General features: G+C 42.0%; 1 protein-coding gene across 1 annotated transcript; it reads left to right on the top strand.

The window, feature by feature from the left end:
* The first annotated feature begins 1,228 nt into the window (after positions 1 to 1,228).
* TMEM177 (transmembrane protein 177) lies at positions 1,229 to 4,508 on the top strand. Its single transcript, XM_086751002.1, has 3 exons — positions 1,229 to 2,504; positions 2,981 to 3,034; positions 3,366 to 4,508. Exon 3 carries the CDS (start codon positions 3,380 to 3,382, stop codon positions 4,313 to 4,315), a length of 936 nt encoding a protein of 311 aa, XP_086607128.1. The 5' UTR covers positions 1,229 to 2,504; positions 2,981 to 3,034; positions 3,366 to 3,379; the 3' UTR covers positions 4,316 to 4,508.
* The last annotated feature ends 8,755 nt before the right edge of the window (positions 4,509 to 13,263 follow it).

Raw genomic sequence — 13,263 nt, 5'->3', positions numbered from 1 at the left:
GGGCAGGCGGCCGCCCCGCCCGGGCCGCGGCGCGGGGAGCCGGGGTAGGTGCGGGCGCCGGGCGGGGGGAGGAGAGGCCGGGCCGGCCTGAGGCGGGGGAGTCGCTGGGATCGGCCCTCAGCGCTCCGGGCATGGCGGGGCCGGGGAGGGAAAGGGACGGCGGCAGCGCTGCCCCGGGGACCTCGCCCGCCCCTCGCGTAAAGCCGCTTTTAGCCGCCCCTCCACCTTTAAATATTTTTATTTTTCGGCGTGAGCCTCGAAATCCTGAGCCGTGGAGGCGGGTCCAGCCCTTGCCCCGTTTCCTGATCCTGTTTGAAGTTGGGCTTTCCCCTCGCCTACGTGCCATTAGAAAAAAAAATAAATTTATTCAAGAGTTAGGACAAAACCTACCCAGATATTCCCTATTTTGAACTTTGCCTATTAAAATTCCCAGACGTAAGTGACAAAGTGCCCATAACACCGCGCAGATAAAGAGTATTTCAGCATTTGGGGGAGACCACCTTATAAACGTTATGGCTTTATGGGAACTAACTAAATAGTTAAGCTTGCAGGATATGGTCCGTGTAAACTGCCTTGTAGCTTCCGGTTGCTTGCCTTATACATAAATTGCACAGAGCTTTAGGAATAAAAATAAAGATGCCGTATGCAGTTAGGGCTGCAGTGGGATTTTCTGCAGGAGCTGAGAGTCTGAGCTGACCCTCAGGGAAGATTGGAAAGCATGAGTGCTAAAAGGTATCGGGGCAATTTTCCTTTTATTTTCGTGAGCATTGACTCTCGTGGCAAAATGAACATTCTGGTGGTATTTTTTATTCTTGTGTTAGGTGTGTGGCAGGACTGTTGGCGTAATCCAATCAAGAACATAGCCTGGGCTGCGCAGGGTCTGGCCACAAAGGTTTGAAACCATGCCTGCACAAAGGATAATTTAATTTAAAAAAAAAAAAATACTTGGCAACTGTTTCAATTCTTATGATTGACGCAGGAAAAAAAGCTAGTGTTTCTGCATTGAGGTGTATCCTGCCCTTATGGCTGTTTAGGAGAACTGTATAGTTAAGCACAGTGCTTTCTGCCCCGCTTTCCTGCAGTTTACCCGTGGGCTGCTGGCTGCCCGCCTGTTCGGATGTGCTTCCCGGCATCCCAGGTCGCTGACCAGGAGGAGTATTTAGTGTCCTGTGTGTCTGGCAAGCACCATTCAGTCATGCAAGAAAGGAGGGTACACAGGTTTTCAGCAGGGTCTTCCTTCCCCACACTGGTGTGGACATAAGCTGAGGGGCTAAATTTTCTCCTTGCTGTGTGCCTAATCTTAAGAAGATCTATTAGCCACCCCAAAAGAAAAGGCGCGCTCTCACGTGAGTGGGGGAAACTTGGACAGTTCTTGGCTCAGCTTCACGTGTGGATCAAGTGATAGTCTTCATACAGACATCCCCTTAGAAGTTCTCTTCCTCCCCCACTCCCCCCTAAGCGTCCTGACCTTTTTCAACCAGATCTAGACTACCAGATTTGCCAAGGGGTTGTTAACTCCAAAGAGATAATTTGGGCTTACTCTTACCATTTGCTGGTTTTTAGCTCTATTATCAAGGAGGTTTTCTCCCAAAATTGGGTTTCATCCAAGCTCTTGGCTCCTTAGTGTGTTTTTCTTAAATAATTTTGTCAAAGAAATCACCACCTCCAGTCTTCAGCAGAATGTAAGAATACCACCACTTATTACACTAAGAAATACATATTAAATTATTGTATACTCACATGCATCATTGTTTTTATTAAGCACTCAGTATGTGTTCAGTGCAATATAAACATTAAACAAGATTATTCTTCCCCTGGTGAATTTACAGTCTGAAAGAGCTTCATAGGAAGGAGTAGTAATAACATATCATTAAAACACCGCCTTTAATTTAATCCCTTTTTTTGTTTCCCTGTGGTTAATACTCATTTGCTGTTGATCATGACTGGTGTATCCTGGCATGTCATGCAGCGCTGTTTTATGGTATTACAGCCCCCAGTTGTCCACTCTGCCCCTCTGCGGGAGGTTCTTGTTCAGCGTGAGTGGAAGAAGAGAGCAAATGTCTGTGTTTCAGCTGCTGCAGTACAAAGCCCAGCAGCATAGCTGAAACCCACCTTTGATGGTACTCTACACTAAGACCTTGGTTGTTGTATCAAAGCACAGTTTCCTTCAACCACCTCGGCTTCCTGTAAGGACAGCTGGAAATACTCATGTCTTCAACAGCTGCAGCAGGATTCTCTGAAGCTCGTGTGTTAGAGCCCTGAGAAAAAGACATTGCAAGATGCAAATGGAAACAGAGGCATCCAGTTTTCACTGATCTCTGTTGGATTTAGGTGCCTGATCCACTTTTATATCTTTACAGTAGCATCATTTTAGGGGACAAGTCTGTAGCCAATGGGATTTTTTTAAGACCTTTCCTGGGCAGAGCACATCATATGGCTTGGACCATAAAAGGAACTGATACTCCCCAAGGGAAGCAGGACTCTTGAACTGAAGGAGTTGGCAGGTTTGAAAGTTTTTAAGTTTATCTGCTTATTTGAAGAGTCACAATATAGTTATCTGCCCTGAAACAATTTCTGTTCCAGTTTCTCCTCTGGATTGCATGTATTATTTCTCAGAGAAACTATTTCAGAGACAATTTTTTTTTTTAAATAGCCACTGAAAGCATGCTGCTTTCTGAAAATAGCTTTTTGCTGAGTAAGCTAGAACCAGCCTGGAAGTTAAACTATGAAAAAACTCACCCCACATATTGTTCTTTACTTTATTTTTAATGGTGAGGTTGACTGTCCGTTGGAACAAACTCTAAATGAAAACTGTCTCCTGAAATTTTCAAATCAAAATGTGATCCTGTTTTGGAAGTTGTAATTAAGCTCAAGTTACCAAATTTAGTATTGAGGTTACTGATTACAATTTCTGGAGCTGTAGAAGAGGTTAGCGTAGATTAATCTAATTATTGTCTCTTTCTGTCCTTAATATCTGTAGTTTGTGTCTGTAGTGGAGTGCAACAGTAGGATTGTGCTGGCAAGGACTAGACAGGTATGTTGGGTAAATACAGAATGTGTATTGATTGCTGGGGGAAGGAGGAAGTACAGTGGCTTTATTATTGTCTTTATTGTGGTAAATTGATTTACTGGAGGAGAGGGAGAAGTTAATTCTCCGAATAAATCATACTGTGTTCCAAGGCCCCAAATTAATGAGTATTACTTTCTCTGTAAAGGTGTTTTGTGTTTTTGTTAATGTAAAAGACATAATGTTTCTTTGGTTAGTGTGCTCTGCTTCTCCTGTTTTTGCTTTGTTCTTTAAAATGCTACGGAGATGACAGACCCATTCATGCACACATTAATTCCCGATTTTGTGTTACAAACAGGTTAGGATTTGACTATGGCAGTGCGGTTCCTGCGGAAGGCATCTGTGTGGTTAAAGAAGCACAAGATCACTCTGTTGGCCGTTTCTTGCGTGGGACTGTTTGGCACTAACCTTTCCTATCATGTGTTTCCTGAGCAGACATTCAAACTGTTGCATGAGTGCTGGTCAGAGGGGCAGCCAGCTGAGCTTTCACAGAGGCTCTGTGGTGTCTTTCGGGATGTCCTTCAAGATACTAATGTGAAGTCCGCTGACTCCTACCGAGCCTTTGCAGCTTCTGGCTTTCACCCTGTGAGTGCTGGAATCCCGTGGCTGCCTGCAGGCTCTTTGGTGGGCATCCCACCTAACTTTGATAGCACAGCTGAGGATAGACGAGGAATAGTCAACCATGTTGTTGTGATCAATGGCAAGGAAGTAGACTGGGAGAGCAACGAAGGTATTGCTTTGAAGGAAGCTCTGACATTTTCACTTGAAGCTCAGAAGTTTGCCATTGCCAGAGAAGTTGTGTATTTGCAAAACAGCAGCCCTTTAGCCAGTGCAGTCGTGGCTCCAACTTGCTTAGCTGGTACATTTCTCTGTGGGAGGGGTGCAAAGCTAATTCTGGGTTTATCTTCTGGCCCTATGATACTTCGCAGCATCTGTAACCTCATGACTGCCGCCGGTGGACTGATGTGCTATTACATTTCTTACGACGCTATGACCTATCACCTAGACTGCAAGGCTGATAGAAAGGCAGCTACTGTTTCCAAAGACTATGCCAGAGGTGGGGTTGAATTTTATGATAAAATCTTGACTCGCAACAGGATTCTTCGTGGTCTGATGGGCAAACAAGGGATGAAAATGTATGCCCCGAGTGGTAACCTTTTCCCAAGGCACTGGTTCAGAATAAAGTATACCCCATACACTTACCGAAGAGATTTGATTGTTAATATTTTAAGAGAGCTCCAGGCATAGGAAGGGAGTGCTTGAATTTTAAACTTGTGAATTATGTATTCTCTTGGAACACTGCTGTGCTGCTTTTTTTTTTTTTTTTTTCTGTATCTTCATTAGAATTTCGAGGTTTATTTTTGCATATAGTTTGGAAGAAGTTATTGCACATTCTGTGAATAAAGAATTCTCTCTTAAAATATTAAAGACTCACTTCAAAGGTGCTGTGTTCTGTGTGTATCTCAAATCACAAGACTGCTGAAGAGGGGAACTTCTCAGATGCTGATCTGGAAGTTCTGCTTCTCTGCTCTGCCATCCTGCCAGTGCAGGCTGGAAAATAGAAAAGGTAAAATCCAACAGAGAGTTTTAGGAGCGCTGTTATTTAAACGGAGGTGTTTGTATGTATGTTTGCCATTCCTCCTATGGAACAACTCAAAGATGTTTAAAAAACTGGGCAGTCTGTATTGTGCTGTTACATAAATACCGAGACACAGTATCTCTGTTCTGTGTAAGTTCTTGTGCCATGTAAATCCTTACACCACAATCACCGTTCTTCAGCAGGGCACACTAGTTATGCTGCAGTTCATACTAGCACAGATAGATTATTACCAGCACCTGCATCATTGTGCTTAAATCTAGTTCTGCTCTCTACATGACATGGTGACTGCAGCGTGTTATCTTGAATGTTTCCCAGCAGCGGCAGCACGTAACGTGACTGTCATGGGTTGGTTGTTTTCTCAGAAGTGGGATAAGCATGTTTAGGAGAGGGTTTTCTGTTTGCTTTGGTACAGTTTTTGTTTAATTTAAAAATACATGTAGAAGTTTGTCACCTTTTATGACAAAGAAGGCAAGGTATAAGAAATAAATCTGGCATTTGATGCAGAAACTGGTGAGGTCTGTGATGAAGAGTTACCAGAGGAAATCATTTTCCTATTTCAGACTAGCTTAGTTTTATCTGGCAGAACCAAGCTTTACCCAGGATTACTAATCTTCTGTAAAGGTCTTTAGTGCATGGGCAGTAAACTTTCCACTATAGCCTCACCTTGAACCTTTTGTATGATCTCCAAGATGATACTTCTCAAACTTTGCAGTTCCTGCTTTTCTGTGTTTCTATTGCAGCCATTGCAGTAGCCCTCCCTGGTGACACCACAGCAGTTCACCTATCTCTGTTGTCATTCTCACAGGAAACTTCTATTATTTTGTATCTTCTCAGTCACAGATGTGCTGAGTGTCCTCTCTGCCCTGGTTTTGTCTTTCTTTGTCTGCTACAATAATAACTGTCATGCCTGTGTTTGCTCAGAGCATTACTGAGCTCTGTTTTCCCTTTGAATCACGTGGCAACGTGAAGCTGATATACTGAGTGCTGAGGCACTGGTGTTGCTTTACGTTGCTGTAGCCATATACATAAGGTGTTTGGGTTTCTGCTGAAGTAATTTGTGTCATATTTTTCTAGACCAACACCTCTTACTTGCAGTTGTCCTTGAAATATCAAGTCAGGAGATACCTTCTAGATGCTTTCTGGCTGTAGGGCATAAGGTTATTGTTCTTGTGACCTTTGTGAAAGAGTTTGACAAAATCTCATAGACAGTGGAATAAAAGGACACTTTACATTTAGGAAGGGGGCTGTCGGAGCTTCAGGCTAAATTTTATTTTACTTCTTTTCCAGGTAAATCCAATATAACAGGTCAAGACAGAGGTTTTTTGGTTGAGTGATGTAGTGGCTCAAGACTGGAATAGAACTCCTGTTTTATGTAGCCTGTGAGTTCAATTCATTCTCATGTTACTCCTTCAGACAAGTCTAAACTCTGTGAAATGTTCTGAGAGAACTTGGCCCACTTGTTTTATGTGGTTTAAGGAGCTGCCACTACATAAAGAGTGCAGAGAGGAAACTGAGACCTTCTTTGAGATTTAAAACAAGTAGCAGTTGAAACAAAATTAAATTAATCTGCTTGCTTCTTACCTCTCCTTGCTGCTGCTTTTCATCAAGGTGCCTGCAGCTAGTGCTGTTATTTAACATTCTCAGGTTGTAAAGCCCCGGTGATGCTAATGGGTTTTGCAGTTGTGCACTTTGCTTTACTCTTACAGCTGGATTCTCCAAGAAGCTTCACGTATCTGTAAATGCTGTGTCTCATTTACTCTTCTTTGAACTTGCAGTGGCATTTTGGTGCCAGTAAGGGAGGGCTGGCTAGTATTAAGACCTAGTCCCTTGCCTTCCAAAGAAGGGGCTTACACACCACCATCTCCATATAGTCAATCTCCTATTCTGTTGCCATCTGCGTAATCTAGAAGCATAGTACTGTCAATGTGAGTGAAATGGTAGCTGAAATCACAATTTTTAATTAAGATTTCCTTGAACTTTGGGAATATGTGAGTTCTGGAAAAGGTCTGTATTTTGTGTGTGTGTGTGTGTGTGTGTGTTGCCAGGTAATTCTTGCTTGCAAGATCACCTATGTTATTTGGCAAGTAAGAATAGCACAACTCAAATATAGGGCCATGAAAATACTCATGCAAAGTCTTATAATATTGCAAATGTTTTTCTGTAGGTGGAACTTCCGATGAAATCGAATAGGAGTTCCATATACTGGTGATAGAAATGGTCTGGTTTTCAGAGTACGATAGACCCAGAATTAAAGGTTAAAATGTTGGTTGATCATGCTCTTCTGTGCTAAGAACAGTTTGATGTGGAAAAGCAAGTTCATTCAGAGGCCCAGAAGAGCCCAAGTGAATTGGTTTGTAAATAGTGTCAGTGAACAGCATTATAGTCTCCCTCCTGAATTTTCTAGATAACTGAAAAGAAAATGATCCTTGTAACTTAATTTTTATATAAATGTAATGCTTGCTGCTACATAAACCTTTAGTGGATAATGCTGCAAGAGATGAGGGCCACCTAGGTGCTTTGCTCAGAATTTCCACTGGCATGCAAGAAATGCAGGCTCTGGCTCACATGTTTCTTTCCCCATCATAAAAATGGTGGTTTCTTGTCACAGAGATGCCTTCAGCTTATTTAATGGTCAAAACCATAAAACTGTAAGAAATAGAGCAAGACTGAGAGCTAATTTTCTTGAAGACAAACACACTGCAGAAATAGTCTGATTTAAAGTAATTTCTGAATCAGTTGCGATGGATACCTGGCTCCTCTTGCAGTTTAGAGGAAGAAGGAGCTTCAGAGGTGACTTCCAAGAGAGAAATCCTCCACCAAGGTGGCATGTGAGTAAAGAACGTCCCCCATGGTATTGCCGCAAGGGCTTCAGTTGAAGTGTAGCAGTCGTTGTGAAAACAGCACATTTTATTACAGTAGAGCACTGTTATCACTCCACCACACAGTGGTTTCCAGAAGCTGACAGGTAAGATGGTGAGAGAGCTGACTGTGAAGCTGTGGAGACTGTTGCCCTACGGGGAAGCTGGTGGTGTTGGGAGAGGTGATGCTGGAAACCAAGCCTACTGCTGTCGTTTTGCCCTTGGCCATAGCAGTTATGAAACAACCACTGTGACAAAAGTGTGGCTTGGGTGGGAGGGAATGAAAATGTATGAATCAAATCATCGTGACTGAATCACAGGCAGCTTTCATTAAAGGAACAAATGCAGAGAATCCATCCCAGAGAGTGAGTACTGGTATATGCAGCCATCGAGGGCATCATTAGAACAACTGCAGGCATCTCCACTATGTGGAAATGCAATTCCTAGCAAGCTGCAGACACTGAGACAAGTATGTGGGCTGTATCCCGCAACTGTTATCCACTCATGTTCATTAAAAGCTTCATGTAGCAGGTGTGATTACATTACTATAAAAATGATTAAGTTGCAGACAGCCATGCATCCAGTTCCTCCTTGCTCTCATTCATCTCAGCTGGAAGTGTATCTAACTGAAAGGCAGAACGCACTGGTAAGCAGAGGAATGCTGATGTAGGAAGACATAATTAAGATCTCAGAAAAAGGAGAAAGCTGTCAGGAAGAGAGAGAAGCTGAATTTGGTTGTTATCAAAACTAGACTTAAGAACAGAAAAACAATCTAATTATTCTCTCAGAATTGGTGTGTTAGACAAATGAAATCTGAATGAGCTGAAGAAGGGCTTATGGATGTTTAGCTGGGCTTCTCTTTCACTGAGAATAGATCAGTTTGTTTAGCTGAAGTGAGTGTATTCAAGCTGCTCAAACTGCCAGATCTGTAAAGTGAAGAAAATTACTAGGATTTGGCTTGAAATCAGTCTGTCTTTCCCATCTGGAAAAAAAAAAGGGATTTTTTGGACAAGCCAAATGCTTAAGCTTCGTAGCCAGAAATGAACACTGAAATGTCTCTGCAGCTGGGAGCTCTTGCTCTCCTCAGTCACACCAAGCTTGCCACGATGTTACGTGGTCTCCAATTTTGAGAGAAAGAGTGCTCTTAAAAACTCAGTTTGTGTCCAAAACAGTTGTTTAGAAAACACAGCCAGCCCAGGTGTGTGTTTATTTCCCCCCACCTTGGTCTTTGTGTACTCCTTACTGCAGGAACCATCTGTGGTACTTGTGCAGTACTTACTGCAGTGTGACCTCTGCCTAACAGCGTAACAACGAGGTTCCTGTATGTGGCAGTAATTAAGCATACTGGGCCCAAGTTTTGAAAAAAGAATTGTCCTCCAAATCATGCTTCCTAGAGAAGTTTGTTGGGTTTGGTGTTTTTTTAATGGCTGAACTTCCATTGTCTGGAAGTTGGGCCCTTTTCCAGTCCCAGTGTGGTTACCCAGAGTCACTGGCTGTGTTGGTCTGCAGGAGCATTGCTGTGTTAATGCGTTAACGGCTTCTTTCTGTATAAATGAATAACAGGTGAAGCTCTGTCCTCCTTTGTGTGTGGCCAAGCTACTTCTGCAGTAGATGTCTTGCAAAACAGCAGATCTCATTAGGATGACTAATATTATTTAGAAGACATAAGACACTGGGAGCCTGATCCTAGGATCCTGGTTCCAGCAGTTCTTGCAGAGGGAATGTGAAGAAAGGATACACAGTATCCTAGCAACTTTCCCCTAGTAACTGTCTAGTGGTTTAGTGCAGACAGGCTGACCTCTGGTAGCTTTGTTTCTGTCATTTGCCGAAATCATTTTCCAATGGGAATGTTGTTTTTTTCATTCTCCGTTCCTTTTCATTTCCCCTTGCTCTGCTACCCTAATTGCCTCTGCTGCCTGCTGACTCATCTTGCAAGCTGCTTCAGCTCCCTCAAACAAGATTTGTGAACTTTTTAGGCTCTCACTTGCTGCTTGCACTTTCATTTGCGCTACCCACTTGCTCCTAGGTACTTACTAGCCAAAGACCACAGCAGCTTGAAGTTCTCTTTTGTTTTATTAGGTTTAGCCTGCATGGTTTTGCAATGAAAAATGCCTTGGACTAAGTGAAATATAGGCATTGTGGTTAAATACCTTTTTGTTTTGCCACAAAAAAAAAAGATAATTTAATATTGCTTTTGAATTTTCCATTTAGCATTACTTTTTGAAGGACTTCTTACTTGCCATCTGTGGCAGCCAGCTCACTTTTGATCTTAAATTGCCTCTGTCAATTTTAAGATGCTGCTATTCCCTTTGAGCCCCAGGTATTGTGGCTTGAGAAATAACAACTAATGTTGCACCATTAACTGCTTGTACCGATGTTGACCTAGCTCAGGCACAGTCGTGTTGCACTTGAGTGGAGATGTGGAGATATTGCACGCTGGCTTTGACAACTGTCTCTTCCCAAGTTGCTCCTATTGCCAGTTCTACTGAGGAGTTTATAGATGTTTTAATCACCTGCCACTGAGCAGAAGCGAAGGGGTCTATTGGGTTTGGTCTGGTGAAAAAGAACACTTACTTGCTTTTGACCAAAAAAAAAAAAAAAAAAAAAAAATCTCTTGTAAGGGTGAGGCGTTTAGAATGCAGAAGAAAAGCCTAGACAAAACCAAGGAAAATAATCCTACGTTCCTTAAATTGTCTAAATCTTGATGTTGATACAAAGCTGTGTACTGCACAAGAATTGCAATAGACTTCTGTAACCAATTCTTCTGGTTTGTAGGTTATCCCTTTAATAGTGCTAAGCTTTGCAGTCCTGACCGTGTGCACAGATACTTAGCTGCTCTTGAGTAGCATCTTTGTGACCGTGTCAACTACAGTAAAACTCCATCTGCTCAGTACATCCTCAAGGAGTCACCTTTTCTATTGCTTCCCCGTTCCACACGCACTCTCGCAAAGCTTCTCTTCAGTGCCCTTCCCCACGCCAATTCCTCCTCTGGACTGGAGGTGATTACTGCTCAGCCACCAGAGATTTCAGGGGAGCAGCCCCTGATTTAAGGGAGTTGAGAACTGAATGTGATGGTTCCCTCTCCAGCTTCCACTAAGCAACATGTGACAGTTCAATACCATGCTGGCTCTGCTAGGTAGGCTGGTCCAAAAAGCTCATGCTTCTACTTATTTCCAGCCACAAAAAATGGAATTTTGCCAAGTTCTGTTATCACAAATACAACTGTGAATATCAACATGAATCAGCTGAGACTGAAACCATAATTTGTGATCTAAAAACTAGAAGTGAAATTTCCAGAAGTGAAAACCAGTAAATTACTCCACTGTAACTATAAAGGGATTTAGCAAATGTGGAAGTAAAGATAAAAGTATAATCTGCTTTACTATTGTAAAGCTGTATTCATTCGTAAACAACAAATGAGTTACTGCACAATGAAACACTGGATCTGTTTCTCAGGGGAAACTGAAAATTAAGATCAAGCCATGTTGTAAATAACAATGCTGGTTTTGAAAAAACTTTTTTCTTTTTTTTCTTTTTTTTTTTCCCCTTCATTTCCTGAAGATTGGAGGCATCTATAAATATTTCAGAAAAGAGAGCAGGAGAAGAATTACTCTGTAGAAAGCTTTCCTTGTAAGATCTTTTCTCATATGAGATGAGCTCCACTGCCTCAGTGACTGCATTATAAAAGCGTGTTATATAATTCTCTGTAGATACCCACAGACAGATATTTATGGTTTTTTGAAACTTCATGTAATTTAGGCATAAAACTTGAAGTGTGTTTTATAGTTTTCCTCATTAATAATAGTTGAGAATTATGCTCATCTACGGCAGCACACATCAATTCTTAATGTTCAGATATTCATTATATGCCTGTGATGGTTAGAATTTGCCATAGGAAAATAAAAGCCAGTGATTCCAAAGGTTATTTTTAAATATATTCTTTTAAGCAATTTGGGAAATTGTATTCATTCCCTAATGCTTCTTTCCCTTCTGCTTCCACATTCTTCCACTTAATCTAAAGATTTAATAGTGAGTATTGAAAAAGTGAAATCAGGATGAGACAAACTTCTTATTGATGAAATGAACAAAATGCTGAATCCATCATTTTATGGAGGTTATAAATCCAGGTAGGTTTTTTTGCAATCACAGTTTAAAGATAATAGTGTTCACTTATATCATATGTGAAGATGGCTATGCTATAGTTGCAGGTGGCTAGAGGAAAGTGTGATAGATGTATGTTGGCTTTACACCTATGAAGCAGGTGAAAAGACAAAAGCTGTTTCTTACTTTCCTGGCCAGAACATAATTTGTGTTGCAAATTAAAGTCATGCTTTAGCAATTGCAAATTGAACTGTAAAAAGATTTATTTCATTTTTTTTTTTAACTTTCCAGCAGCTAAACTGGATATGTAGAGCCATGCAAATGCAAACGTTTCAGTCTAAGAGCTGAGTAAGGATGAGGGTAATTGGGATTTTCTGCATATTTGAGATTTATTTCAGTGAGTATTAAAGAAAAAATGTGGGCTGAAACCTCACAATAGGTGGATCAAAAAGGTACATTTTCTTCTAGAGTTATGTGGTGACCGTATCTTTTTTTTCTGCTTATGCAGTGAGCAGAAAAAAAAACAAAAAACAATGTGGTGCCATGTTCCAAACAAGCACACGCACTTACTGTTTCCTTGATCCAGATACGAAACTGCTCATACTGGAGAAGTGCTGTGTGGAGATCCCAAAGGTAATTTTTCCTGAAGCATGAATTTTCCAGATTACACCATGACTGGAAACAGATTTGATGCAGCTTTGAACCCTCCAAAATACTGTGTGTGCATTTTGTGGGATCAGATGTGCCAAAATCCCTTCCCCTTTCACTGAACGTTTTCATCTTAGAGTTTCAAATCTGATGTCTGGTATGAAAGAATTGTTCTTCACCTGGTATTTTACGCGTATCAGATGCATATTGGCTTCAGCTGAAACTGTGGGTATGAAAGTGTCTGGAAAAATCCCAGACCTACAGCACTGTTCTTGTTTCATGGTGTCGCTCTGGTTTTAATTTTACAGAGTTTCTACGGAGTTTTGCCTTGAATGGTGTAAGTAGAGCCAATATTGGCCAAATATATATATTGGCCAATATTGGCTCTATATTTATATATAGAGAGAGCACCAATGTTGGGCCATCTTCTATATGGCCAAATCCAATAGAGGTGCTTCCCTAAAAGCAGCAGGAGGCATGAGTGATGTAGTGATACAAATTTGTAATTACAAAACATGCATCACCCAAGCCTGAGCACCTCTGGTTACTTGGCAGGCAGAATTCAGCAAGGGTCTGAAAGTCACCCAGTTGCGCTGCCCGGTGCTGACCAGTGACAAACCCTGCTCAGCCACATGTTCATCGCTGCTGGATCCGTGGAGGGGATCAGTCTGTCCGTGTGCTCTGAGCCGCCCAAAGCTACACTGGTAGGATCAAAGCCATCGCAAGGTGCAGCCGGGATGTCCTTCTAATGCATGGCTGGAGGAGGTGACATTGCACGCTGTGTTGTGTAAGGTGCTAGCGTGCGTGATGAGGAAGTAGACCTGTGCTAAATCATCTCTTCAGGCTCATGATCTGTAAGTTTAAACGATAATCTCCTGGAGATTATTTGAAGGAGAGTGTTGCAGGCAAGGGTGGATAAGGGAGATCCCTGCGCTTGTTAAACCGTGTCACGGTGTGGGGGGGAAATGCAGGAATTGTGGGTCTGGAAG

Source organism: Chlamydotis macqueenii, chromosome 6 (assembly GCF_036417535.1).
Source record: "Chlamydotis macqueenii isolate bChlMac1 chromosome 6, bChlMac1.mat, whole genome shotgun sequence".
Lineage (NCBI taxonomy): Eukaryota > Metazoa > Chordata > Aves > Otidiformes > Otididae > Chlamydotis > Chlamydotis macqueenii.
The sequence above is the reverse complement of the archived record's forward strand: the minus strand, read 5'-3'. Positions and strand labels throughout refer to the sequence as shown.